Source organism: Armigeres subalbatus, chromosome 3 (assembly GCF_024139115.2).
Source record: "Armigeres subalbatus isolate Guangzhou_Male chromosome 3, GZ_Asu_2, whole genome shotgun sequence".
NCBI classification, from domain to species: Eukaryota; Metazoa; Arthropoda; class Insecta; order Diptera; family Culicidae; genus Armigeres; species Armigeres subalbatus.
In genome coordinates this window covers 79,803,286-79,828,543 of record NC_085141.1, presented here as the reverse complement: position 1 = coordinate 79,828,543, position 25,258 = coordinate 79,803,286, and the positions used below count along the sequence as shown (strand labels likewise).

The following is a 25,258-nucleotide window of genomic DNA, read 5'->3' as shown; positions in this document are numbered from 1 at the left end:
ACGTCACATCAGGAGGCATGTGGTCGGAAACAGAACTCGGTATTTGTTTGAACGGGTGTCCAGTAAAGCACTTTTGATTTTACTGAGAGATCGGCTTATTTTTTGACAAGCGCAGAACATTTTCTTAGAACAGAGTAGGTCGGTAATGCTTATTACCGGAACTCAGTATTCTGTTTTAAACTACTGAAACAGCTGCAAAAATGAATGCAGAAATCAGTAAAAGCTTATCAATTAACTGAGCTCTCGGTTAAATTTTTCTTTTACCGAATAAAATCAGTTAATAATATTACCGAGCTGAAATTCTCGATTTAAGTGTGTATATAAACATGTGAGTTTGGCTATGACATGCCGGAAATATTGCTAAGCCAAATCCGGATCAATATGACCCGGACATCGTAAGCGTGAGTTTTTTTTAGCACTGTAGGAAGGTTAATTTGTGAGTTCTCTATCGTGAATGCAACACTATTTTTTTTTGCAATGGCAGAATAGTATCTGCAATTCTTCCTATATGATTCACTTGATGAATAACCAATAAAAATACCAGCAAAAAAACTCCAAATTCAATAGTACTTTGGGGGCTCCGAAGATCATATCTGTTATATTGTGTATCGTCATTATTCTCAATGAGAAACCTGCGGTTGCGGATTGAAAATTCCTAGAGTATAAAGTTCAATATCCTGTTTAGCATATTTCCACATTCCCAGACATCTACGTATTGCATTCTTTACACGTGTTGCAGTTACACAACGACATATCATTAGACTTGCGTGTTCACTGCATTCCATGCATAATCGGCATGAATGGAAACTCGTAAAAGGAAATTTCAAACAACCGGTACTCTGTAAAAAGGAGCCACGATAAACCTTAACAATTTTCATATGGAGCACGCACAGGCGCTAGTAGTAGCTCGGATCGCAAGTTCCATTGCATCTTTTTGTTTTACGACAACCGGTTGCTAGTCAACCGTTAAGGATTCAATCCCGTGTGTTTGGTATATGTGCTATGATGGCCCGTTCTAGTTTGTGCTTTAGGACTTCGCGTAATCGTTTATGCATGTATGCACCTCAAAAGGATATTGTATTGTCTAGTTGGAATAGGCAATAGACTTGCACCAATCGATTTCTCGTGTCAACGTTGAACCATTCGCCTTATGGCTGAGATACGAGGCACATTCCTCGTAGGTTTCGTTCCGAGCGGCCAGGATAGAACAAAGAAAGCGCTGACAGTATAAAAAGTGTTCCGTAGATCCCGCCAGGGATCCAGTTTACTATCTGCTTCAAGATTTGCGATACTTGTCTCGTTCGCTCGCCGTCGTGAAGTGCGTGAGAAGAGGTATCTCGGTCAGACAACGAACATACCGGAATTTGTGCTTTTTTGAGGAATTTTACCAGTGAGCGATCAACGAAAATCGAAATGGCTTCAATACTGCCAGCAGCGATTTCCGGTGGCGATAGCGACCGTGTGGTGAGTATTCCTTCGTAATGGTGCCGTCCCAGCGACAATGCGGCAGATGTGGATATAGAGCCCTGTGGTATTAATAATGAAATCAAGCAATTAGTTTAGCCAATGTTCCTTTGAATTTATTGTAATAGGCCGCGATAAAGTATGTAAAATGTGTGAAATCACAAGTGGTGTTGAACAAAAATCGATAAAAAATAAATAGTCTTGTCTGTCTAAGCGGTTGCGTTGGTTGGTCACCTAGCAATTCTGCTGTGATACGGAGAGACTTTCAGACAGTAACTGATTTTCGATTGTAGGGAAGTGTGACTTTTGCAAGTAAATTGACGTGAAACGCTCAATTGGAAAAAAATATGTATCCGAATCATAAAATAAAACCAGTAAGAGAATGTTAACGATCATTGTGCAGCGTGTAATTATTTCAAAAAGGAATTTCTAGCGAGTATTTGAGGAATTTACTAAAAATGCTTTTACAAAGCCATGAGCACATTAGTAATGTATCATTGTTTACGTACTATTGTTTAGGTACCATAAGTTGTTTGCATAATTTATGTAGGCAGAGATAAGAATATTATGTCTTAGTAAGCAATACAATATTTGCATTGCTTTGTTCTGTGTTGTACGTTACTTTGTTGCTTTGTAAGAAGTCGTCAAATCTATTTTAGAAAAACACAATTTCTTGAAAAGCAGCTTCAACGTGTAGCATTTATTTATTTAAGTATGGAAAATTATAATTTATAATATACAGGCGAACCTGCCCGATCGTGCTCGCGAAGTTTTTTTTTAGACCAAGGTATCAATCGTTTAGTTGATTGCAGCGTCGCACCGCACTCTATAGATCGATTTCAGTTCTAGCTTGATGGTTTTCTTCAGAAATTATAAAAACGTAGTATGTTTACATTTGGCCGGGAGTCTGCCAAATCGCACCAAGTGCCAACAAAAAAATACCCATTTTTTAGCCCAAGCTTTCGCTTAGCAAATTCAATTGATTAAAAATCGTATTGGATTACCAACTTTAACTAAGGGTATCCTACAACAAATGTGTGGAGGATTTTTTTTTAAATGATTTTCATTTTACTTATACGATCAAAATATCACAAATCAGTCATTAAGCCGCTTGGTACGTTGTGGCAGAACCCCGACCATTTGTTAAACTTTCCCAGCTGATCCCAAGACGAGGAAACCTTGCTAATCGGTTCATCCGTTCGTGAGTTATATTGCCTCAATTGGCACAGCATACAACACAGGGGTCTGCGAAGCGGCCATGTTTTTGATGCCAGCATCAACATCATCGATTAATTTAACACGAAGACGTAATCATAGTCATCGAAAACCTCCCATTGAAAATATGTTTCAAATATCGTGATATTTTGGCGAAGTAGAGCGCTTGGTGCCGATCGAAATATGAAAATTTATTAAAGGCAACAAAATTCTTGTTCAAACACACCTTGCATTCATACTTTCGCACAAGTTCTCGAAAAATGGTGAAACATATTTACGTCCATTTGGAAAAAATCAGTTCGGAATAATGGTTTGTTTACAAAATAGAATTGTCAGTGGGAAACACATTTTCAATAGAACAATGGGAAACTCAAAGATGTTGGCTATTGTCAAACGTAGTGGGTAGGATTGGGGGTGCCAGATACCTGATACAACACCCAATGTAAATTTTATATAGAGAGACGAGCTGGCCCGTCGAACTTCGTTTTCCCCAAAATTAGTTAGTTGACACAAACATTTATTTTGCATTCACTGTTTAAGTTGAGTTCTTGATGGGCTTTCTTTTGACGATAATTTGAATAACATGTTATTAAGGCTGTAGTGCGACCTTAGTACATATGAGTGGAAAAAATATCCAAACATTTTTGCAATCTACTACAAATGACACGAAGACTTCGCCTTCGCCCTTTAGTGGAAATGCCTGTGTCATCTGCATACAACGATTTTTGATACTCGGTAGTATATCAGGTAAATCAGAAGTAGAAATGTTACACGGACCTCCTTGGAGCCTCCTTGAAGGACCACCTAATCTTCAAGTTTCATTCTATGAAACATTAAATTACTTGCAAATATGTGCTCTGATGATCCCAACTGTATTGGCTATCTTGTATGAGCCATTTCTTGGCGATTTTAACCCTTGAGCGATCATCGGAATCCCCTATGGAAGATCCGGAACATCCTTAAAAGTGGCCAAGTTTATTTTTTTTTCGTAATAATCCATCCTGGCAAATTGTGGGTGCTGTGAATTGTGGTGACTGTGACTGTGACCAAATGCTTCCGAAATGGCTTTCAAGATGATCCGGAACATTCGTAAAAATGGCCAATTCCAAAACCTAATCCCAGAGATTCGCATCATTTCGTAATCATTCATCCTGACGAATTTTGGATGCAATCAATAGTGAAAGCCTTCCTTCTTCTTCTTCTTCTTCTTCTTATTGGCATTACATTCTCACACTGGGACACAGTTATTACCTGCACCGGTAATCGAACGCAGCCACCCTCAGCATGGTCTTGCTTTGTAGCCGCGTGTCTTACCGTACGGCTAAGGAGGACTCAGTGAAGTCCAAAACACCCGTAAAATAGGTTAATCCTAAAAGTTCATCCTAGAGTTGAATATTTTTCTTAGCACTCAGAACGGTGAATTATAAGTGGAGTCAATAGTGAAAGTCCTCTGTGACCTACCAATAGTTAATTACAATCGATGTTTTAGAAAACATTCTTAACGGCATGTTACGTCTGTAATTGGCAGTGAAGGTCCTCTCTCATCCCCAATGTTTACAAAACAGTTTTCCGGGAAATTAGTGACATCTGTTAGAATGATTAGCGGGAAGTAATTGTGCCGTCAATAGTGAGGATTTTTCTCCGGGAGATCAGGAATATCAGTGAAAATGGTCAATTCCAAAAGTTCATCCCGGTGCTTTGCTTATTTTCTCTTTCTTTCATATGGGTGAATTATGTACGCAATCAATAGTGAAAATCCTCCGCGATATGCAATGACAATAATAAAAGTCGAGTCAAGTACGAGACACTGAAGACGGCCCTTACTGTTGAGGACGTAATACGTATCTGTCAAAGGTATAATCAAGTAGTGGAATTAAATGGAATTGTACACACTCGTCTTATGACAACTAAAGACATTCCACTAAAAGCTCGAAATAATTTTATCAATAATAAAAAGTCCTTTGAATGTAAAAGTGGCTAATTCCAAAAGTTATCGTAATGGAACATTAGTGACAGGGGGTACAGGCTCTTCTGGCATTTCTCCCAGAACTTCATCCGGAAGTTCGTCCAGCAGTTCCTTCGGTAATCCCTTCGGAAGTTCACCAAAGAAATCCTCGGAAAGTTCCTAAAGGCATTCCTCTAGAAGTTCTTCCGCGTATTCATCCGTAAGTTTCTCCGTGAATTTCTCTGGATGCTTCTCCGTGAATTCCTCCGGATGTTCCTCCGCAAATTCCTTCAGAAGTTCATCAAGTAATTCCTCGGGAAGTTCTTCAAAGCATTTCTCCAAGTATTTTTCTGGAAGTTGCTCCGGGAGCTCCTCCGAAAGTTCTTCCGGAAGTTTCCCCGGGAATTCCTCCATAAGTTCTAAAAGAAGTGCCTCCGGAAGTTTCTCCGAAAATTCCTCCGGAAGTTCTTCCGCGAGTTCATCCGGAAGTTCCTCCGTGAATTCCTTTTGGATTTGGCCACTGTTACGGATGTTCCGGAGTATCATTTCGGGTGCTTTCGAGGGTCACAGAAGACTTTCACTATTGATTGCATACATAATTCGCCAAGATTGGTGAATACGACAAAAAATCGCGATGCTCTGAGATAAACTTTTGGATTTGGCCACTTTGACGGATGTTCCGGATCTTCAAGAGGACTGCTTTTCATTATTGATTGCATCCATAGAATTATGGATAGATTATAACGAAACAATAGCGAAGCTCTGGGATGAACTTTAAAAATTTTACATTTTTACGAATGTTCCAAATCTTCCGAGGACCTATTCTGGGACATTTGGAGCTCACAGAAGACTTCACTATTGATTGCATCCACAATTAGCCAGAATGGATGGTTACGAAAAAATTGCGAAACCCTGAGATGAGCCTTTGGAATTGGCCACTTTTACAGATGTTCCGGATCTTCCAGAGAGCCATTTCTGGGGCATTTGGAGGTCGCAGAAGACATTTACTATTAATTGCACCCACAATTTGCCAGAATGAATGGTTACGAAAAAATCTCGAAGCTCTGGGATGAGCTTTTAGAATTGGTCTTTTTTACGGATGTTACGGATCTTCCAAAGGGCTTTCTGATAACCTTTCAAGTGATAAATTGCCAAGAAATGGAGTATGCAAGATAGTAAATACTAGGAACCTACAGTTCAAGGGCGTAGCCAGAGGGGACAGGGGGCCGTCACCCCCTATATAGTGGAAAGTTTAAAAGGGTATTGAAATGAATTCCCTTAAACATGTGCACTTAACGATCCAATCATATTCAGAAAAAGGTGGTTGAAATTCAAAAGATTTTCAAAAACTTATTAAGGTATCCAGGATTCATAATATATGAAAGTACAAACAACTCGGAACATTACGGGCTCAAGAATTCTCCTTGAAATGTTTGTATTCTGTTTAAAATTCATTTCTAGAATGTATAGTTTTAAAAATCATAAACCACTCTTCGGACTATTTTTTGTGATGGTTGCTCTTTATGGCATTATAAATTAACTCTAGGATGCCACAATCTGGAATTAACTTTGGAAATGAAAGATTAGTTTTAGATTTTAATAATGCTCCTCTAAAACCCAGTGTTCTCTATCAAACACAACATTTCAATGCTTTTATAAAACCACGCTCAGCAATGCTTAAGCAAGATGACTAACCCAGGGTCTATCAATTGTTCCAAGAATAAAAGACAATGGTACCGTACGGCCCAGAACCACCCACGATGATTGTCCTCGAAGTGTTTGTGAGTTTGTTTATGTTGCGGTTTATCAATATATCGACACCTAAATTTTCATTGCTAAGATTTTCAATAACAATGGTTCATTCATTAGAAAAAATTAAAACAAATTTGAAGTAAATCAAAACGTGGTATTTATCTGGTCATCAGATCTCGTACATAATTTAGAATCCAACCTAATTTTATATCTTATCTAGTGGTTTTCTTAAGACTTTCTAGGTGTTCACTAAGAAAATCATAAATCACCTTTTTTATTTTATCTACTTTGTCGTTTCCTCGTTTTCTCCTTAACCTTCTGTCTGTGCTCAAAAAAACTTACGTTGTCTGTGCTCTGGGGTCAAATCGACCCCAAATTGAAGTTGCTATAACTTTTTAAATGTTTGGCCAATTTTGGATTTTTGAGACTGTTTCGAAAGATAATTTAATCATCTTTCAGGTCGTTACCAAAGATTGACTGTAGGTGGGCGGGTACATCGCGGGGAGGGGTTTCAGTGAACAAGGGTACAAAAACAGTATTTTTTCATGATTATTTTGCTCATATCCGAAAATCCTACCCATTTTGAACTACACCTTTCCTAAAAAGGTTATGCAGGAAGGCATGTGCCTTCGCATGAGGCGTTGATAAGTTTAGAACTCGGCCACCACATATATATATATATATATATATATATATATATATATATATAGAATTCTTCTTAGTGTAAATATTCTTATCGCACAAATTTAAAAATTGGAAGAAGTGCTCATTATATTGAGCACCGCTTTGTAGTGCTAGACATCCTGAACAATGTTGCCGAATACAAGCTCAAGCTAAAGCAATATTTCATATAGGGGAACTGTACCGGTTTTGGCCATGTTCCTAATTTGGCCAATTTTGCGAATAACTCCAAAAATAAAGCAATTCGCAACGGTTTTATTAGTTCCAACAAGAGATATATCCCTTACGCTTCAACGCTGCTTTCAACTGATCGATTATTTTGAAAAAATATGTATTTTTCAGGGTTGGCCAAATTAGGCACTAAGTTGGCCAAAACCGGTGCACTTCCCCAATGCAAGAATATTGCAAGTACACTAGCGAAGCTTATTTGTAAATTTTCTAATTATTTTTTTACGTCACATGACAGTTCATTCCTACCAGACGAACTTTGTTAAAGACGTCATCTTTACAAATTTCAAATTTGTTTGATGAGAATATTTACAATGAGGAAAATTCCATATACATATCGGAATTACTTGAGTAGTCTAAAATAATGAATTCAAATATACCGCTACCTAGCGACCAAGCTCTAAACTAATCAATGCCTCATGTCAAAGCACACGCCTTCCTGCACCTTTTTGAAAAGGTGCAGTTCAAAATGGGTAGGATTTTCAGATATAAGTAAAATAAGCATAAAAATCACTGTTTTGTACCCTTTTTCACAAAAACCCCTCCCCGCGATGTACCCGCCCACCTATAGTCAATCTTTGGTAACGACCTGAAAGATGATTAAATTATCTTTCGAAACAGCCAAAATCCAAATCCAAAATTGACCAAACATTAAAAAAGTTATAGCAATTTCAATTTGGGGTCAATTTGACCCCAGAGCACAGACAACGTAAGTTTTTTGAAAAAAGTACACTGTAGCGCATATTTTCAAAAAGTTTCAAGCAAATTTGCACCTAGGAGACAGATCTCGGCGAGTTTTACCAAACTACCAAAAATTAGGAGAATCGGTTGAAAACTAAAAAAATGGCAGCCACTCAAAGTGGCCTGGGGTCATATTGACCCCAGAGCACAGACAAAAGGTTAATGATTTCATATACTTGATGTGATATTTTTCTTTTCTCTACCTCCTACAAAATGACAAGTTTCTGCCAGAAGCTCCCCCGGGGATTCCTCTGAAAATCGTTCAAAAACCCTTCTCATGCAATTGTTATTTCTTCAAAAAAAATATTTAGAAACCCCTCACTAATTTTTTTCAGGAAATTCATGAGGAAATTCTTTGAAGATTTTCTTTTCTCCAAGTTTAACTTCTGGACATTTCTAGGCTATTCTTCCAGAAAAATCTCCGACATTTCTTTCAGGAATGCAATGAAACTTCCTCCCATAATTCCTTCAGAAATTTATGACGGAAATCCTCCAATTTCGCTTCATAATTTTGTTGGACAGAAGAAGAGAACCCCTCACGAAGAACAAAACAAATACTAGAGTTTCCTCTCTACACCACGGCAGGCTACTGACTGATACTTCTGCCAGCAGCTGAAGTTCTCTTTATTCAGCAATAGGCATATAAAATAAATCCATAACAATATTCCTTAACCGTCTAAGACGAATAACTGTTGTGGTCGAAATACGTATCTGCAAAGATATCGAAAATAATTGGTGGAATTAAATGGAGAGTACTTAATTCGTCTTAGACGGTTGAATACATTCCACTAAAAGAGCTTAATATATTTTTCTGAATATTCCTTAATCTACCCAAGAGCAACTACAACCAACTGGCTCCTGCTTCCTATCCATCTTCGATCTACAGCGAAGCGACGCACACTACCTGATATTCCAACACTCCTCCTTAGTGTACACGCCTCGCAAATTTCTTGGCTCCTTCTAACACCGAGCCTCCGGTCCAGAGCTCCTCCTCACCGGAACAATTCCTCCTGGTTCAAATCCGCTGCTCGTACAAAAGGCCTCCACTCCGATGTTTGTACGACAACCTCTCCATCACTTGCGCCTGCACAAGTGGCCCGACTCCGCAGCTTGCACAGCGCCTCTCGAACTCCCTCACAAAGAATAACAAGTAAAGGTATTTTTCCAGGAATTCTTTCAGATATTTGTCCGGAAATTCCTTCAGGAACTTCTCCAATAATTATTTCAGGACTTCCTTGTGGGAATTCCTCCGGAAGTGCTTGAGGGAGTTCCTCCGGTAGCTACTCCAAGAGTTTTTCCAAGAGTTCCTCCGGGAGTCCCCCAGGAACTTCACAGAGAATCCCTGGAAGATATTTGGCAGGAATTTCACGGGAAATGGGATTTCGGAAGTTCCTCAATAAATTCAACTCCGGGTATTCCACCGGCTGTTTCTCTGAAAATTCCTCTGGGAGGTCCACCAGTAGTTCCTCCGGGAATTTATTCAGGCTTTGTTTCTGGAATTAATCTCGGCTTTCTTTAGGAATTTATCTACGAATTACTCCACAAGTTCCTCCAACAAATTTTCAGGGAGTTCCTCCGGGAGGTCCTCTAGGAATTCTCACGAGAGTTCCTCCGGGAATTCCTCCAGGATTTCCTCCGAAAATTCTTCCTACAGTTCATCCAGAAGTTCCATCGGCAGTTCCTCCGAGAATTCCTCTGGAAATTTCTCCGGGAATTCCCCGGAAATTCCTCCGGAAATTACTCTAGAAGTTCCTCCTCAGAGGAACACCTGGAGGAACTGCCGATGAAATTTTCGGAAGAATTCTCGTAGAAACTGCCGGTGTATCTCCCGGAGGAATTCCCGAAGGAACTACCGGAGCAACTGCCGTAAGAACTCCCGGAGGAAGTTCTGGAGGAACTCTTAGAAGAATTCCTATAGGACCTCCTGGAGGAATTCCCAGAGAAATAGCGCCGAGCACTAATATTCATGTGTTTTTATAAAACTACTGAAAAATAACAGTTTAGAAGACCTAAAAAGTTGTCATCACACCTCCCACCGCCCCTACTCCAAATCCTGCCTACGCTCGTGCTACAGCTTTCGTTTGGTGCCGAAAGATGGAAGATCGGTTGAAATTTGAGTTTTTATGATCATTATGAAATCTAGGGTCCAAATGGACCCCAATGCACAATGAGTTACTTTTTTTGTGACGCTTCTCCTATATGTCGCTGATTTGTATGCTATTTGAAAAAGAGTACTTATCACAACATCAGCTTCTAGAACTGTGACACCGCATTGTACTCTTGTGCTGTGCGGTTCACTTTTCTCTTTACTGAAGGAAGTTTTTAATACTACCCAAAGATATTTAAATTTCAACTGTGCTTCTCAACGCAATTTATACCAATTGGTCCCGTTACGATTTTTGCCTGGACCCGTACCTTCATTTTACTTTGGACCCGTTTGCGGAAGTAAAATTCCGACAAGCGGTGATAATCCTGCAAGGACACGCTTCTGGAAAGAACCTCTTAGTAGATCACGTCTCCGCGCTCAGCAATGAGCATTAACAAAAACAAGAGGACGAAGAATCTCTGACTTCTCCTTCTGCCAAAGAAACGAGGTTTCACGACCGTACTGCCCAAGCGCTGAAGAAGAAAGCTGGAGACTTCGGATATTGCTTCTCACCCTAAAATTGCAAACAATTCTTCTCCTATCAAACTGAACAAACAGTTCAAATTGATCCATGATGAAAATACTTCTAGCCCCTCTAGCCCAGGTGATTCGATTCATGCGAAAAAGCAAAGGATTCTACCGATGTTGCCGAGTTTACTGGCCTTTGGAATGAGATTTTGAGTAACCTTCGGGGGATCAAGGTTTCAATTCAGATTGCCAAGAAGGGCGACAGCCGCGTTTTGCCGGGATCTTTTGATGATCGCAAACGTCTTCTTCAGTATTTAACTGAGAAGCGGCATATATTTTTCACTTACAACCATAGCATGCAATATTCTATTTCATGAAGCACATTCGCTACGAGTTTTGACAATCGTGTTTTGATTATTCAAAACATATAATTACTCAGTTTTCTTCTTCATAAATTCATCCAATTGATTACCACTGAGTATGGTAACTGCGCGCGAAAAAAAATCATAATTAGTCTTGATTATACTGACATTTGGCGCTAAAAATGTCCCTCTATTGAATGTCGGGATTGGACCTATGCGTGTATTTATTTAACTCATCACTAGACTAGAAGGTCATATCAAAATTATATCATCCTATGTTATTATGTTATACTAATTTTTTATAACAAAATTTGTTAGAAACATGGTGCAGGATGTTGTTAAAATATCTAAATTTCTATCAAAAACTACACTACTGGAAACAAAAAACTATCAAACTTTTGTAACAAAGTTTCATGAAAAACTCATAAAAGTCATAAAAATAACATATTTTGTTAGAAATTTATAACAGAATCAGATACAAAATATATTGTTTCTGTGTAGTTGAAATCTTTACAGGTCGTGATAGGTCCAGATTGTGATCAACAAACATAATTTTTTGTTTTTGTTTGAACATGAATATTTTTCGAGCACATGAAATTAACATCATTACAAATAAGGCAACCTTCTCGGAAGCCTCCTTTCAAGAGGCTCGGAAGCCTCCTTTCAAGAGGCTCGGAAGCCTCCTTTCAAGAGGCTCGGAAGCCTCCTTTCAAGAGGCTCGGAAGCCTCCTTTCAAGAGGCTCGGAAGCCTCCTTTCAAGAGGCTCGGAAGCCTCCTTTCAAGAGGCTCGGAAGCCTCCTTTCAAGAGGCTCAGAAGCCTCCTTTCAAGAGGCCCGGAAGCCTCCTTTCAAGAGGCTCGGAAGCCTCCTTTCAAGAGGCTCGGAAGCCTCCTTTCAAGAGGCTCGGAAGCCTCCTTTCAAGAGGCTCGGAAGCCTCCTTTCAAGAGGTTCGGAAGCCTCCTTTCAAGAAGCTCGGAAGCCTCCTTTCAAGAGGCTTGGAAGTCTCCTTTCAAGAGGCTTGGAAGTCTCCTTTCAAGAGGCTTGGAAGTCTCCTTTCAAGAGGCTCGGAAGCCTCCTTTCAAGAGGCTCGGAAGCCTCCTTTCAAGAGGCTCGGAAGCCTCCTTTCAAGAGGCTCGGAAGCCTCCTTTCAAGAGGCTCGGAAGCCTCCTTTCAAGAGGCTCGGAAGAGGCTTTTTCCTTTTTATATTCTTCATTTGAAACCAAATTTTTCGAATCCTGAATGGCTTTCTTCAATAAGCAAACTGTTTGAAAAGATTATTTTAACCTTCCTAATGCATTGGGGTCCATTTCGTCCCAAGCTCACCCAAACATATGCTGTAACTTTGTAAGGCAAGGAAGTAAAAATCTGAAAAATTAAGATTTTTACTAACTTTTGGAAACTAAGATTTCCTGAGAAAATCAGCGAACAACAATAAAATACACACCCACGTGGCTCAAACGAAATTGACGTTCTGCTGCTTGATCTGCTGATAATAATATCCATCCACAATTTATAAAGAGTGTCTCGAATTTCTCAATTTCCATCCACGTGCTACCGTGCGGGATCGAAATCCGTACAGCATCGAAATCCGTCCACCTCATGAGATATCAATGAATTGAAGGGTGTTAAAGGTAATTATTGTAGAAATAATTTATGTTATCCTGTTCAGATACTTGGCAGTAAGCTTCTAGGGGAAAGAAATGGAAAGAAGGCTTTGAAATTGAAATAGCAAAAATCAAAAACAAATTTCCACCCACCAAACGCGGAGTTTTTGCCGCCATTTTGTTTTCGGGTAGAGCATAATTGCACCAAAAGTAACTGTATTGTAATTGCTAATTGCGAATCATTACATAAGATAAATGGAATACAAATCGAAGGGATCGCTTCTCAAGGTGCGTATCGAACTATTTACAGTGGTTGTTTAGTCAATCAGACTGCTTCAATTTAAATATTTAGTTAAATAATAGCTGTACGGATTTTGATCCTTTGATTCGAAATCCGTCCACGGTGGACGGATTTCGAGTCAGGAGTAGCAGATTTTATCCATTATTTTACCATGTTTTTCTTAGTTTTTAATGAGTAAATGTGAAACATTTCAAAACTAGAAGCCTTCATGCTCCTGTGTCAGTGACAAACGTTTTATTTACATTCGACTCCTATTTTCTAATGACTTTTCATATACTAAGGTGCTTAAGTGTACGGATTTCGATGCCCCACGGTACTAGTCAACATTTCGCGCCATCTCAGCGGGATAGATTATGAATTATGTCGTCCATCGCAACCGCGACTCCTCGATTCGGTGATGAAATCTAGGAGTAGCAAACGAGTTTGCATCAGCTGTGTAGCTACATTCCTTGAAAACTTACCCAAGCGTGGATGATGGTTTTCCCGCAACGATGCACCCTCAGTTAGTTGGCAACGAGCGACACATCCTAATAACACAGTTTCGTATTACTTGGAATGACAAACAAATATTGCCGCGGGCTTTTGCACCCCTACAACATCGATTGAATCTACTTTTTCCAATCTAACTTTTTCATTGAAGCGGTTCTATGCGACTGCCAGCGACACTGACGTAATGTTTTGATCATGTTTAGCTTGATTTTTGTCACATGTTGTAATGAAATTGTATGGTCCTTGCCGCTAAGGATTAGCGCATAGGTACATTTTAATCAGGAAAGGGGTTCCTCAAAAAAACAATGTATGGATTTGGAACTGTGGAACATTTTTATGACGGTATTATAGATTCTTTCGAAAGCTGAAAATTTTAATTTTATTTGGAAGATACAGATTTACGTCTATTGTAACGAAATGGCAACGAACTTCACAAAAAATGTAGTTTTGTTATTATCAATAATAGTATCAATAATGAATCAAAAATGTTTTTTTTTGCTTTGAATTTGTTTCCATATCATCTTGAAGGACGATTGAATATTCATTAATGGCAGTTAAGGACACGGTGTCTCTAAGGGAAAATATTATTTACATAAATATCCGGATCTCTGAAATATTCACTGCTTAAAAGTATAAACTCTCATGTCATGGTAAATGAAAATGTTCTATCAAGGTAGAACAATTTTTAATTTTTTAGTTTTTTAGCGCAGATTCCATTCAAAACTTGAATGATAGCCGATTTATCCCCCTATTTTTATCCCAAAATTTTGAAAAAGGACCTATGTTAAAGAGGAAATCTTATACTTTCTTGTAGGAGGTGTTTTAGAGATACTGATTTTTTTTTTAAATACGATACTTTGTCAAAAAAAAACCAACTCAAAAGTTTTCCATCGACTGGCCAAAAATCAGACCCGCCACCCCAGGTTACAAATTTAGTTTTCTTCTACTGTTTGTTGTTAAAGCAAAGAACTGCATTATATCACATAGTTCTCGCGCTCCGAGCAATAGTTTTTTTAGTTGACTTCAATTAAAGCAATAAAATACATCTTAAACTTATAAATTCCAAGCAAATTGGTAAGTTATTAAAAGCATCCGCATTTCCACCAATTCGACTGTACGTAATCTTGGCATCGATGCGTGATGAACGAAAGCTAAACAGAAACCACCTCCTGATCTGGGATCAGACGACATGGGCAAGTGACACACAAATTCCCAACTATGTTCGTGCATACACAATAACGCAAGGGGGAATCTATAATCACTTCTATAATTGTATTATGCGACAACCAACACGGCAGGGCCGAGAGCGAAACAGTTATTACAAGTAGGTGCCGAGTGTAAAACTCTCAGGAAGAAACAGTTTACTACCCTTCCAAAGCATCACCATACGAATGCGAACTTCAAACGAACCGATATGGATGCGATGTGTCATAAGACTACGCGCTACTGAATTCCGGATTTGAAACGAGGGGAACTCGATATTAGAGGTTCCGAAATCGTTAGCGTGCAATTTTTGCGTTTTGGTTGTCACCCTCCAATGCCGTTGGCACGCATAATCCTGCCGTTCGTGCTATTATTGTCACATCAAATTCGTTCTGACAATGTGTCAAGGCCCGGCCGTATTTGCCGGAGGGATACTGCTGGCTACTCTTTTAATTGGCTGTCGTATAAGTTATGCACGATTTCTTAATGAAATTAGCATTAAATCTGCTCTAAGAAGGAAGAAGGGGATCTACCAAATAGGAGGATGATAAATTTCTGGATTATTGATTCCTAATTTTTAATTTGTTACCTACATTGCACATAATCAAGAAAATCATTTGTTGCTCGACAGCTCAAGTCCATGGACGCCAACCGGTATGCAACGAAGAAGACGATCGCCCAGGGTATGCTGGATATTGCTCTGCTGACAGCCAACGCTTCGCAGCTCAAGTATATCCTGCAGGTCGGCGAGAAGCACGAGTTCTACACCCTGATGCTCACCCTGATCAGTATCTCCATTATCCTACAGGTGAGTATTTTTCCAGCCACCACCCGCCGAAAATAACCACACGTGCGATTCAACAAGGATGTGTCTAACCTCATAACGGACCCCACCCCTTTCTGCTAACGCCTCATTATGAAAACTAATTTCTTCCCCACCAAAGGTTACGATGGGTGTTCTGAACTTGTCGCTCAGCTTGTTGCGTGACTGTCGATTGCACCTTCCGGAGTACCATCGATCGGCCAACGTAATAAATTATATAGTAACCGGAGCCGCGTTTCTGGTTACCATGCTCAATCTGATGATATCGGCTTTCGATCCGATGATTTTGAAATACGTGCTTGACTGAAGTTTCAGAAAACATATCATGTGTATATCTAGTTTACGCTTTTTACGTCATGAAAGCTATGTCAGATGTTTGCAACTGCTGGTACATAATTTACCAAAAGCTGTTTGTTCAGCTATCAATTTCAGTGGTGGGATGGTTATTCCGACGCGAAACGAGAATTAAAGGCTAAAAAAATTTTTAACAACTGAGTTCGTTTATCATATTTTAATCTATTTATTTTTGAATTGTTTTACTTTTTTTTCTAAATACAAAGTATGTCATATGTACAAGGTGTGTTGACTAGCATCAAATCGTTTGACGCAAAGTCTCTACACTTTCTCTAAAGTCAACTACTGGGGCCTAGACTCTCGATGACGTACAAACAGGACCTTTCCCAATTCCTTGGTTAGCGTATCTGTCACTTGATCAACCGATAGAGCTCGTTCCGCCACACCGAACTCCAACGCGATTCCCTCAGTAATGCAGACAACCTTTATCCTTACTGTGGTACTAACCGTCGTTGACGCATCTAAATTGCTTCAGATTGGTTCCAAAATGCGTCGTTGCTATTGCGTGGAATTGCACGAATTTCGATACTGTTTCATCCTTGGTCTTCATCAGGTACACAATATCCATGTGTGTCCAATTATCCAAATGTGATGAAATAATTATACCAACTTTGTTGCTCTCGTCCTCGTACACCGTCGATGTGTGTTTTTGTCTGGTTGGTTCGTGCACAATCTTTACAAAAATCAAGCTCCTCCGACAGCCTATCGCCAATCCCATTGACCATGCCTTTTCCAACCAACGAAAAACGCTCCTCATGTTGAGATGTCCCAACATTCCCAAACAGTGTTGGGAAAATCATTCATAAATATCAATCATTGAAGTCCCAGTCCCAGCGGGTCCCCCTTCTGCAGACAGCTGCTGTTGTCTGAAAGAGATGATGCGCTTTCATATTCCACGACTAACATTATTATCAGCCGTTAGCAAGGATCCAAGGTAGACGAATTCATCGACCACCTCGAAGGTATCCCCGTCTATCGTGACACTGCTTCCCATGCGGGCCCTGTCGCGCTCGGTTCCGCCCACAAGCATGCACTTTGTCTTTGAAGCATTCACCACCAGTCCAACTTTTGTTGCTTCACGGATGTCCATGTCATCCGCGAAACAAATAAATTGACTGGATCTGAAGAAAATCGTACCCGGCTGTTACACCCGGCTCTCCGCATGACACCTTCTAGCGCAATGTTGAACAACAGGCACGAAAGTCCATCACCTTGTCTTAGTCCCTGGCGCGATTAGAACGAACTGGAGTGTTCGCCCGAAATCTTCACACAGTTTTGTACACCATCCACCGTTGCTTTGATCAGTTTGGTAAGATTCCCAGGGAAGCTGTTCTCGTCCATAATTTTCCATAGCTCTACGCCGGTCTATACTGTCTAGGGTGGTCTAACCGGTAGTACCGAGACCGGTAATACCGGTATTACCGGCCAATTTTGGGTACCGAAAATACCGGTATTAGAGACGGAAAATACCGGTATTTTCGGTATTTCAAATTTTGCTGTCTTTATGAAAAATCTCAAATAGTTTTCACCTACATATGTCAGCTAAACTGCCTGTTATTGCATATCTATCCCAAATAGATAAGAAATCCATCTATGATGGGACAAATATTTGGTTACAAGCAGTAAAGCATCGTGCAAAAAAATAAAACAATTAAATGGGGGCCGTACACTAGTAACGTAAGCATTTTTTTTCTGGGTTTTTCAACCCCCCCTCCTCCATTTAAGATTTTTTCCATACAAATATTTTTTTATTTATATGAAACGTAAGAAAATTGCAAACCACCCCCACAGAAAGAAGAAAGTTCCTTGCAAAGAAAGGATCCTTGCATGTAATCCGTAGAAAATTCTCCTACTATGAATCTGAACGGATGAAGGGCAAGTACTTGACACTGATTTTCGACGGTCTTGGAACCATTCGCCTAACTTCGGTTGAACCAGAAAGGACATTTTCAGTAGCTGGCAACATTGCCAACAAAATCCGGTATTCTACCGGTATTACCGGTATTGACCTTACCAAATACCGAATACCGGTATTTGTCATCAATGGCCAATGCCGACCACCCTAATACTGTCGTATGCCGCATTGAAATCAACGAACAGGTGGTGCGTTGGGACCTGGCATTCACGGCATTTTTGAAGGATTTGCCGTACAGTAAAGATCTGGTCCGTTGTCGAGTGGCCGTAAGCGAAGCCGGCTAGATAACTTCCCACGAACTCATTCACTTATGGTGACAGACGTCGGAAGATGATCTGGGATATCACTTTGTAGGCGACATTAAGGATGGTGATCGCTCGAAAGTTTTCACACTCCAGATTGACATCTTTCTTGTAGATGGGGCATATAACCCCTTCCTTCAACTCCTCCGGTAGCTGTTCAGTTTCCCAGATTCTAACTATCAGTTTGTGCAGGCAAGTGGCTAGCTTTTCCGGGCCCATCTTGATGAGCTTAGCTCCGATACTATCCTTACCAGCTGCTTTATTAGTGATTAGATATTGGATGGCATCCTTAACTTCCCTCAAGGTAGGGGTTAGCTTCCATCGTCCACTGAACTGACGTAGTCATCTCCTCCGCTGTCTTGTTTTTCACTGCCTGTACTTTTAGCGCCATTCAAATGTTCCTCGTAGTGCTGCTTCCACCTTTCGATCACCACACGTTCGTCCGTCAAGATGCTCCCATCCTTATCCCGGCACATTTCGGCTCGCGACACGAAGCCTTTGCGGTATGCGTTTAGCTTCTGATAGAACTTGCGTGTTTCTTGAGAACGACTCTGTTCCATCTCCTCGGCGTTTCTTTCCTGAAAAAGGCGGGTCTGCTGTCTCCGCTTCCGTCTATAACGTTCCACGTTCTGCTGGATACCTTGCTACAACGCGACCGCTGCATCCTTCGCCTCCAGAATATGTCTGCACTCTTCCAATGCACCAATCGTTCCGTCGACTTCGTCCCACATACCCGATGTTGTTCTCCACTGCGTCGTTAATGGCTGCTTTAACTGTATTCCAACAGTCCTCAAAAGGGGACTCATCGAGCTCACCCTCATCCGACAATGCTGTCGAGATGCTGCGCATATGCAGTGGCTACATCAGGTTGCTTCAGTCGCTCTAGGTCGTACGTAATGTCCTGACGTCTGCAGTAGCGATCTCCAGGTGTACCGATACGTAAGGCTGTGTTGGAAGTAGTTGCTACGAATTTCCATATTCTTGCAGGCGGCGAAATCATTTAATCGTAGGCCGTTTTCGTTCGTCAGCCACTGAGCGCTGAACTTCCTAATAGTCGGTCTAAACTTCTCTTTTTGGCCAACCTGAGCGTTCAAATTTCCTATGATGATTTTGACGTCGTGGCTTGGGCAGCTGTCATACTCACGTTCCAGCTGCGCGTAGAATGCGTCCTTATCATCATCAGTGCTTCCGGAGTGTGGGCTATGGACGTCGATTATGCTGAAGTTGAAGAACCGGCATTTGATCCTCAACTCGCATCTTTTCTCATTGATTGGCCACCACCCGATCACGCGCCTTTGTATATCGTCCATGATGCTGGGTCATTAGGCCGAAGGTCATTAGGCCGAAGGCCATTAGGCCGAACGGTCATTAGGCCGAATGGCCATTAGGCCGAACGGTCGTTAGGCCGAATGGCCATTAGGCCGAATGAGAACTGGGGAGGGAGAAATGAGTTGTGCGAAGTGATGAAGTAGGAAGAAGGAAGAAGGAAAAAGGAAGATGGAAGAAGAAATGAGGAAGATGGAAGAAGGAAGATGGAAGAAGAAAGAAATAATAAGAAAGAAGGAAGACGGGAGAAAGAAAGAAGAAAGAAGAAGGAAGAAGAAAGAAGAAGAGAGGTGAAAGAAGGTGGAAAGAGAGAAGAAGAAAAAAGCAAGAAGGAAGAAGGAGAAAGAAAGATGGAAGGAGGAAGAAACAAGAAGGAAGATGGAAAAAGGAAGAAGAATGAAAGAAGAAGAATGAAGGAAGAAGAAAGAAGGAAGGAAGAAGGGAGAAGGAAGAATGGATAAGGGAAAAGGAAGAACTAAGAAGGAAAAAGGAAGAAGGGAGAAGGAAGAAGAGAAGAAGGAAGAAGGAAGACGGAAAAAAAGAAGAAGGGAGAAGGAAGAAGGACGAAGGAAAATGAAAGAAGGAAGAAGGACGAAGGAAAATGAAAGAAGGACGAAGGAAGAAAGAAAAAAAAGAAGAAGGAAGAAGGAAGTAGGAAGAAGGAAGAAAGAAGGTGGAAGGACGAAAATAGAAAAAAGAAAGAAGAAGGAAGAAGAAATAAAAAATAAGGAAGAACGAAGAAGTTAAAAGGGAGAAAAAATCGAAGAAAGAAGAAGTTAAACGGGAGAAAAAAGCGAAGAAGGAAGAAGGAATAATGGAGAAGGAAGAAGAGAAAATGAAGAAAGAAGAAGGAAAAGGAAAGAAGGAAGAAAGAAAAAGAAAGAAGAATAAAAAAGACGGAGAGAAGGAAGAAAGAAGAAAGAAGAAAGAAGAAAGGAGAAAGAAGAAAAAAGAAGGGAACAAGAAGAAGAAAGTAGAAAGAAGAAGCGTGGGTAAAAGAAGAAAAAAAGATGGAAGAAGGAAGAAGAAAGTAGGAAGAGGAAGAAGGAAGAACCAAGAAAGAAGAAGAATGAAGGAAGAAAGAAGGAAAGGGAATGCAGAAAGAAGAAGAAATAAGGGAGAAGAAATAAGTAGCATAGAAGAAGGGAAATAGGAAGGAGCAAGAAGGAAGAGCGAAAAAAGAAAGAAGGAGGAAAAAGAAGACGGCACTTCTCGTTTTTCCATTTTTGCTTCTTTTTGCTAATTCGGCCTAATGGCCATTCGGCCAAATGGCCTTCGGCCTAACGGCCTTCGGCCTAATGGCCTGACACCATCGTCCATCACTATGAAAGCTGTTCCCATCTCGTGTGTGTTGCCGCAGCTCTGGTATGATTACCTCTAAACGTTCGCACCGTTAATCCCTTCCAACAAACCTCCTGCAGCGCCACGATATCGAATCCACAGTCCTTTCACACATCGGCGAGTATTAATGTGCTCCCGATGCAGTTGATAGATTTGCAGTTCCACGAACCGTGTTTCCAATCGCTAGTCCTTTTTCGTCGCGGTGGTCTTCGCCGATGGTTCCGGTCCGTACTCTCTTGTTGATTGTTCGTTGCGTATGTTTTTTTTAAAGGCTGGCTTGCAGGGCCTGACACCAAACCACCTAAATTTCCGGACGACCATTCCCCCTTATTCCCAGTGGACCATTGTGCACAGTTTCACTTAGAGGCCCTCGCTGGCACTCGGACGATGATCAGCCGCCCCTAACAGACGCTGTTGTGAGCCGTTCCTAACATGGAGAACAGACACTCAGTAAGATTTGCACATTCGGAGAGAAGCAAACCCCCCTTCCATGTCAGCATACGACCATAGTTCCCACCGGGGTTGGTTTCCCGATCTTCCCTAAGGTTGCTCGTATCCCGGCCAGCGCCACGAGAAGGTAGGGATAGGAGTTGCTGGGTAAGAGGGTAAGGACCGCGAGATGGGGTTTATTTTATTCCTTCAGGCAAGCGAAGTACCAATGGTACGCTTTACCCAGCCTTTGCCGTGCCTTGTTGCCGCGTTCTACTAGATTTTTAATCGACATCAAATTTTCTTTGCATTCGGGACGTACATAGATCATCACATCACTTTCACATCCTCGTCTCTATCCGCTTATATCGGAAAAAATTTCGCTAAAACCCATCCATTTATTTTTGCCTTTCTCGTACAACAAAGTTGTACCGAAAGGCTATAATTTCACTACGAAAACGAACTTTTTGTAGAAGCCTCGGAGACCCATAGTGTTATATACCAATCGACTCAGCTTGACGAAGCTGAGCAAATGTCTGCCTGTCCGTGCGTATGTGTAATGCAAAAGCTAAGAAAAACATCAGACAAATTTTTCATATAGTAATCCTTAACCGATTCGATCGCAACAAATTTCATTCGACAGGGGGCAAAGCCTAGTTGATCACTATTGAATTTGATAACGATCGACCGTTGCGTTTAAAGTTATAAAGAAAATGGTATATCTAACCATATTAGCGCCATATAAGGTTGGTGTCTTGGTTAATCCAGTATCCATTTCACCTTCGTCGAGGTTAATTCGTTTTCATCTATCGTTTGTAATGGAGCAACCACACTCCACAGGCCGATGTTGCTCGGGCATTTACATCTACTATCGAACAAACCTTGTCGATTTCGTCTAACTGTTTCCCAACATCACGCAGCTGCCGAATACTTTTGTCGAAGCGCATAAGGAACGAATTCAAATATTTCTTCGTCATTAGGTTTGCGGTTATGCAGCTCGGTTTCCAGCAACAAACGTTCGGCGACATTGACGGTGCTCATTGAAGAAATCGACTGATTGAAGGTGTTCTGCAAGACATTCCATACCTCTAGTATCAATGTCGCAACCCATGTCCAGAAGATCGTTATGGATACATCGTACGATCAAGCCTTTTGCTTTCTTATCATTCCGCTTACAATCATCGTCCTCGGACTCTTCCTTCTTCACGTGATCGATTAGCTCTTTCTCGTCTAGGAAAATTCCCATTCGGTAGCTCCACTCAGCACACTCAGCTGCGGAAAATTCCGGTCTTCTCACTGCCTTCCTGAGCAATTCTCGTGCGGGTTCACAATCTGTTGGTTCAGCTATCAATTTTGAAACACTTTTTTCTGACAACTGAATTAGTTTGATATTTTTTTAACCGTTTTTTAACAAATACAAAGTATGTATGTCATATACAAGGTATGTTGACTTGCTTCAAATCGTTTGATGCATAGAAGTACTATCTAAAAGCAGTTGTTCATGGTGCATTAATTTTGCGGGGAACATTATTTGTAATTGAATTTTTAAACTAGAGAAAATGACATGTTGATTGTTGGATTTGTAGCTAGAGGTGTTTATTTTGCACTTATTGATTTTCTTGGGCACAAAGCGTACGTAAATGTTAAAAAAAAACTAACAATTATTAAGAGCTTTGGAAACTCAATTAGACGAATGGAAGTAACATCTATGTATGCGTTTGTGTGTCTGCATAAGGTGGAATGCATTTCCTACGCACTGACCCAGTGCACGTGTTTAGGTAGTTGCCAAACCACCACACGAAGTGTTTCAGAGTTTAAGTTTAACTCCTCCAGATCTACCGACTATACCATCTGGGTTATTTCAAAGTTATTTATGAAACACTATTTTCATAAATTTTTTTAACTTTTTCAACTTGATTAATTTTAGTTAACTTTATGGATTCATCTCGATCTGATCTTCAATGTATTAGAAGTTATTATTAGATGTACGCCTTTGTAGACCCAAGCTATTTCCAATACATCGCCTTTATAAATCAAATTTCCCCTCTTTCAGCTAGTAGTTGGAATCCTCTTCGTGGTGATCGGAAGCCTGAACATTAATCGAAAAAAAGAGCAAACGGCGGCAATCGTTTTGAACGATATCATAGTAGTACTAATCTTTCTAATATCGCTAATGAACGTAATAATATCTGGTTTCGGTATTGAACACGCATCGCAACCTTTACGCTTGATTGATCGCACCCGATACGATTCCATACCTTCGTCCGCCACCAGCGGCACTAACAGCGGTTTTAGTTATAGTTCCGGCAATCCTTTAACATCCATTCAATTGTCACCCCCAGTGCCCCAGACTTCACCTCCGGACCAGATATCATCATAACCTCTTCTAACAACCTAACACCCCCCATCATTCGCAGGTTTCGGCAGCCCTGTTGGCGGTCATACTAACACTGGTTAACTTCCACCAGGGCGAACTCCAACAGCGGGTCGCCAACATCCTCAATCACTTCTCGTTGGCCTTCGTGGTGACGGCTCTTTTCTGTGATATAATCAAGATGAACTTCGGGCTGGATCCGGCTGTTCCGTACATTCACAACTAAAATGGTTCACAATGTCCCGACTTGCGTGACTCATCCTTATTTTCACGATTTTCTTCTTGGCGGCGTGCACCAGATCGCCCAGGGTGTGGCCTGCATTGTGCTGGCTAATTTCGACATCAACAAAGAGCAGAACCACCGACTGGCCAACCTGGTCCAGAACTTATCGCTCGGGTTGAACCTGTCGACCGTGGTAGTTAACATCATGATCAACGGGCTCGAGGTGAAACAGATGAGCGATCATGGAGCGGGGCTGTCTGGCGGGTTGAGTGTGAAGGATGAATAAGGATGGAAGGTGATGAGAGTGAAGCTGGTGGTGGTCGGATCCGAAATATTAATCTGACATGGCTTTCGAAAAGCTTTATTTTTCTGTTGCTTTTGCTGCACACAATCGGTTGATCTCAGTTGAAACAAAATAGAGAACAGTGGAACCAAATATTATTAATTGTTTTAAGGCTTGACGTAAATACACATTTCTAAACTTTCGTTTAAAAATATAATGTTTTGAATGAAAAAATTTACTAAATTTAAACAATTTACTTTCAAATATTGTAAAAACGTTTTTTGCTCAAATATTTTAAAGTTATCAAAACTGAATAGAAATATTAATAAAATAAATAAAATATGTATATACAATATAAACAAATGGTAACTATTCTTTTTATTTATTTTTTTTCATTAAAATATCACCGCCTAACTTAAAGTCATATAACCCATATTTATTCTATCAGAAAAAGCCTAAAAAACAATCCTATCTGTTAATTTACTTTTTGTATTTCTAAGGGCCGATTTCTTCACCTCCGCTTAGTGCCTAAACCAGGTTTAAACGTATGGGTAAGCAACGCTTAAGAGTTAAGCGTAGGTGAAGAAATTGACCCTAAGGGCCGTTTTCTTCACCTCCACTTAACTCTTAAGCGGTGCTTACCCATACGTTTAAACCGGGTTTAAGCACTAAGCGGAGGTGAAGAAATCGGCCCTAAGTTAGAATACGAATGTTAGTGAATTCATGGAACATTGAAGTTCTGAAAGGTAATGTGCTTGGATTACTGGAAGGTAATAAAGATTTCTTAAAGCTTATAATGATTTTTGTCAGCTTGTGCGTGCATTAATTTATTATCTTGCAAAACTGGGCAACAGCTTATGGGACTATTAGTGGCACGGCAAATGTTATGTAAAACGTACTATTGGTACTTCGTGTACCTTAAGGAATACAATAGACCCCATCTCGCGGTCCTTAGCCTCTTACCCAGCAACTCCTATCCCTACCTCCTCGTAGTGCTGGCCGGGATACGAACAACCTTAGGGAAGATCGGGTAACCAACCCCGGTGGGAACTATGGTCGTATGCTCCTCTCCGGGTCCGGAGGTGCAAATCTTACTGAGCGTCTGTTCTCCATGTCAGGATCGGCTCACAAAAGCGTCTGTTCTCCATGTTAGGCGCGGCTGATCATCGTCCGAGTGCCAGCGAGGGACTCTAAGTGAAACTGTGCACCATGGTCCACCGGGAATAAGGATGACCCTCCGAAAATTTAGGGGGTTTGGAGTCAGGCCCAAGCCAACGAACAATCAACAAG

At 40.7% G+C, this 25,258-nt stretch overlaps 1 protein-coding gene across 3 annotated transcripts; it reads left to right on the top strand.

Annotated features, from left to right (window-relative positions):
* The first annotated feature begins 1,092 nt into the window (after positions 1 to 1,092).
* On the top strand, positions 1,093 to 24,320 carry LOC134227638 (ninjurin-2). 3 transcript variants are annotated; one of them, XM_062709270.1, is made up of 3 exons: positions 1,093 to 1,464; positions 15,230 to 15,406; positions 23,142 to 23,497. In XM_062709270.1, exons 1-3 carry the CDS (start codon positions 1,414 to 1,416, stop codon positions 23,466 to 23,468), a joined length of 555 nt encoding a protein of 184 aa, XP_062565254.1. In that variant the 5' UTR covers positions 1,093 to 1,413; the 3' UTR covers positions 23,469 to 23,497. The 3 variants fall into 3 exon arrangements, with proteins under 3 accessions (XP_062565254.1, XP_062565256.1, XP_062565255.1); XM_062709272.1 differs by lacking the exon at positions 23,142 to 23,497 and adding an exon at positions 23,506 to 23,755 and having other exon boundaries at positions 1,103 to 1,464; XM_062709271.1 differs by lacking the exon at positions 23,142 to 23,497 and adding an exon at positions 23,762 to 24,320 and having other exon boundaries at positions 1,157 to 1,464.
* Positions 24,321 to 25,258: the final 938 nt, after the last annotated feature.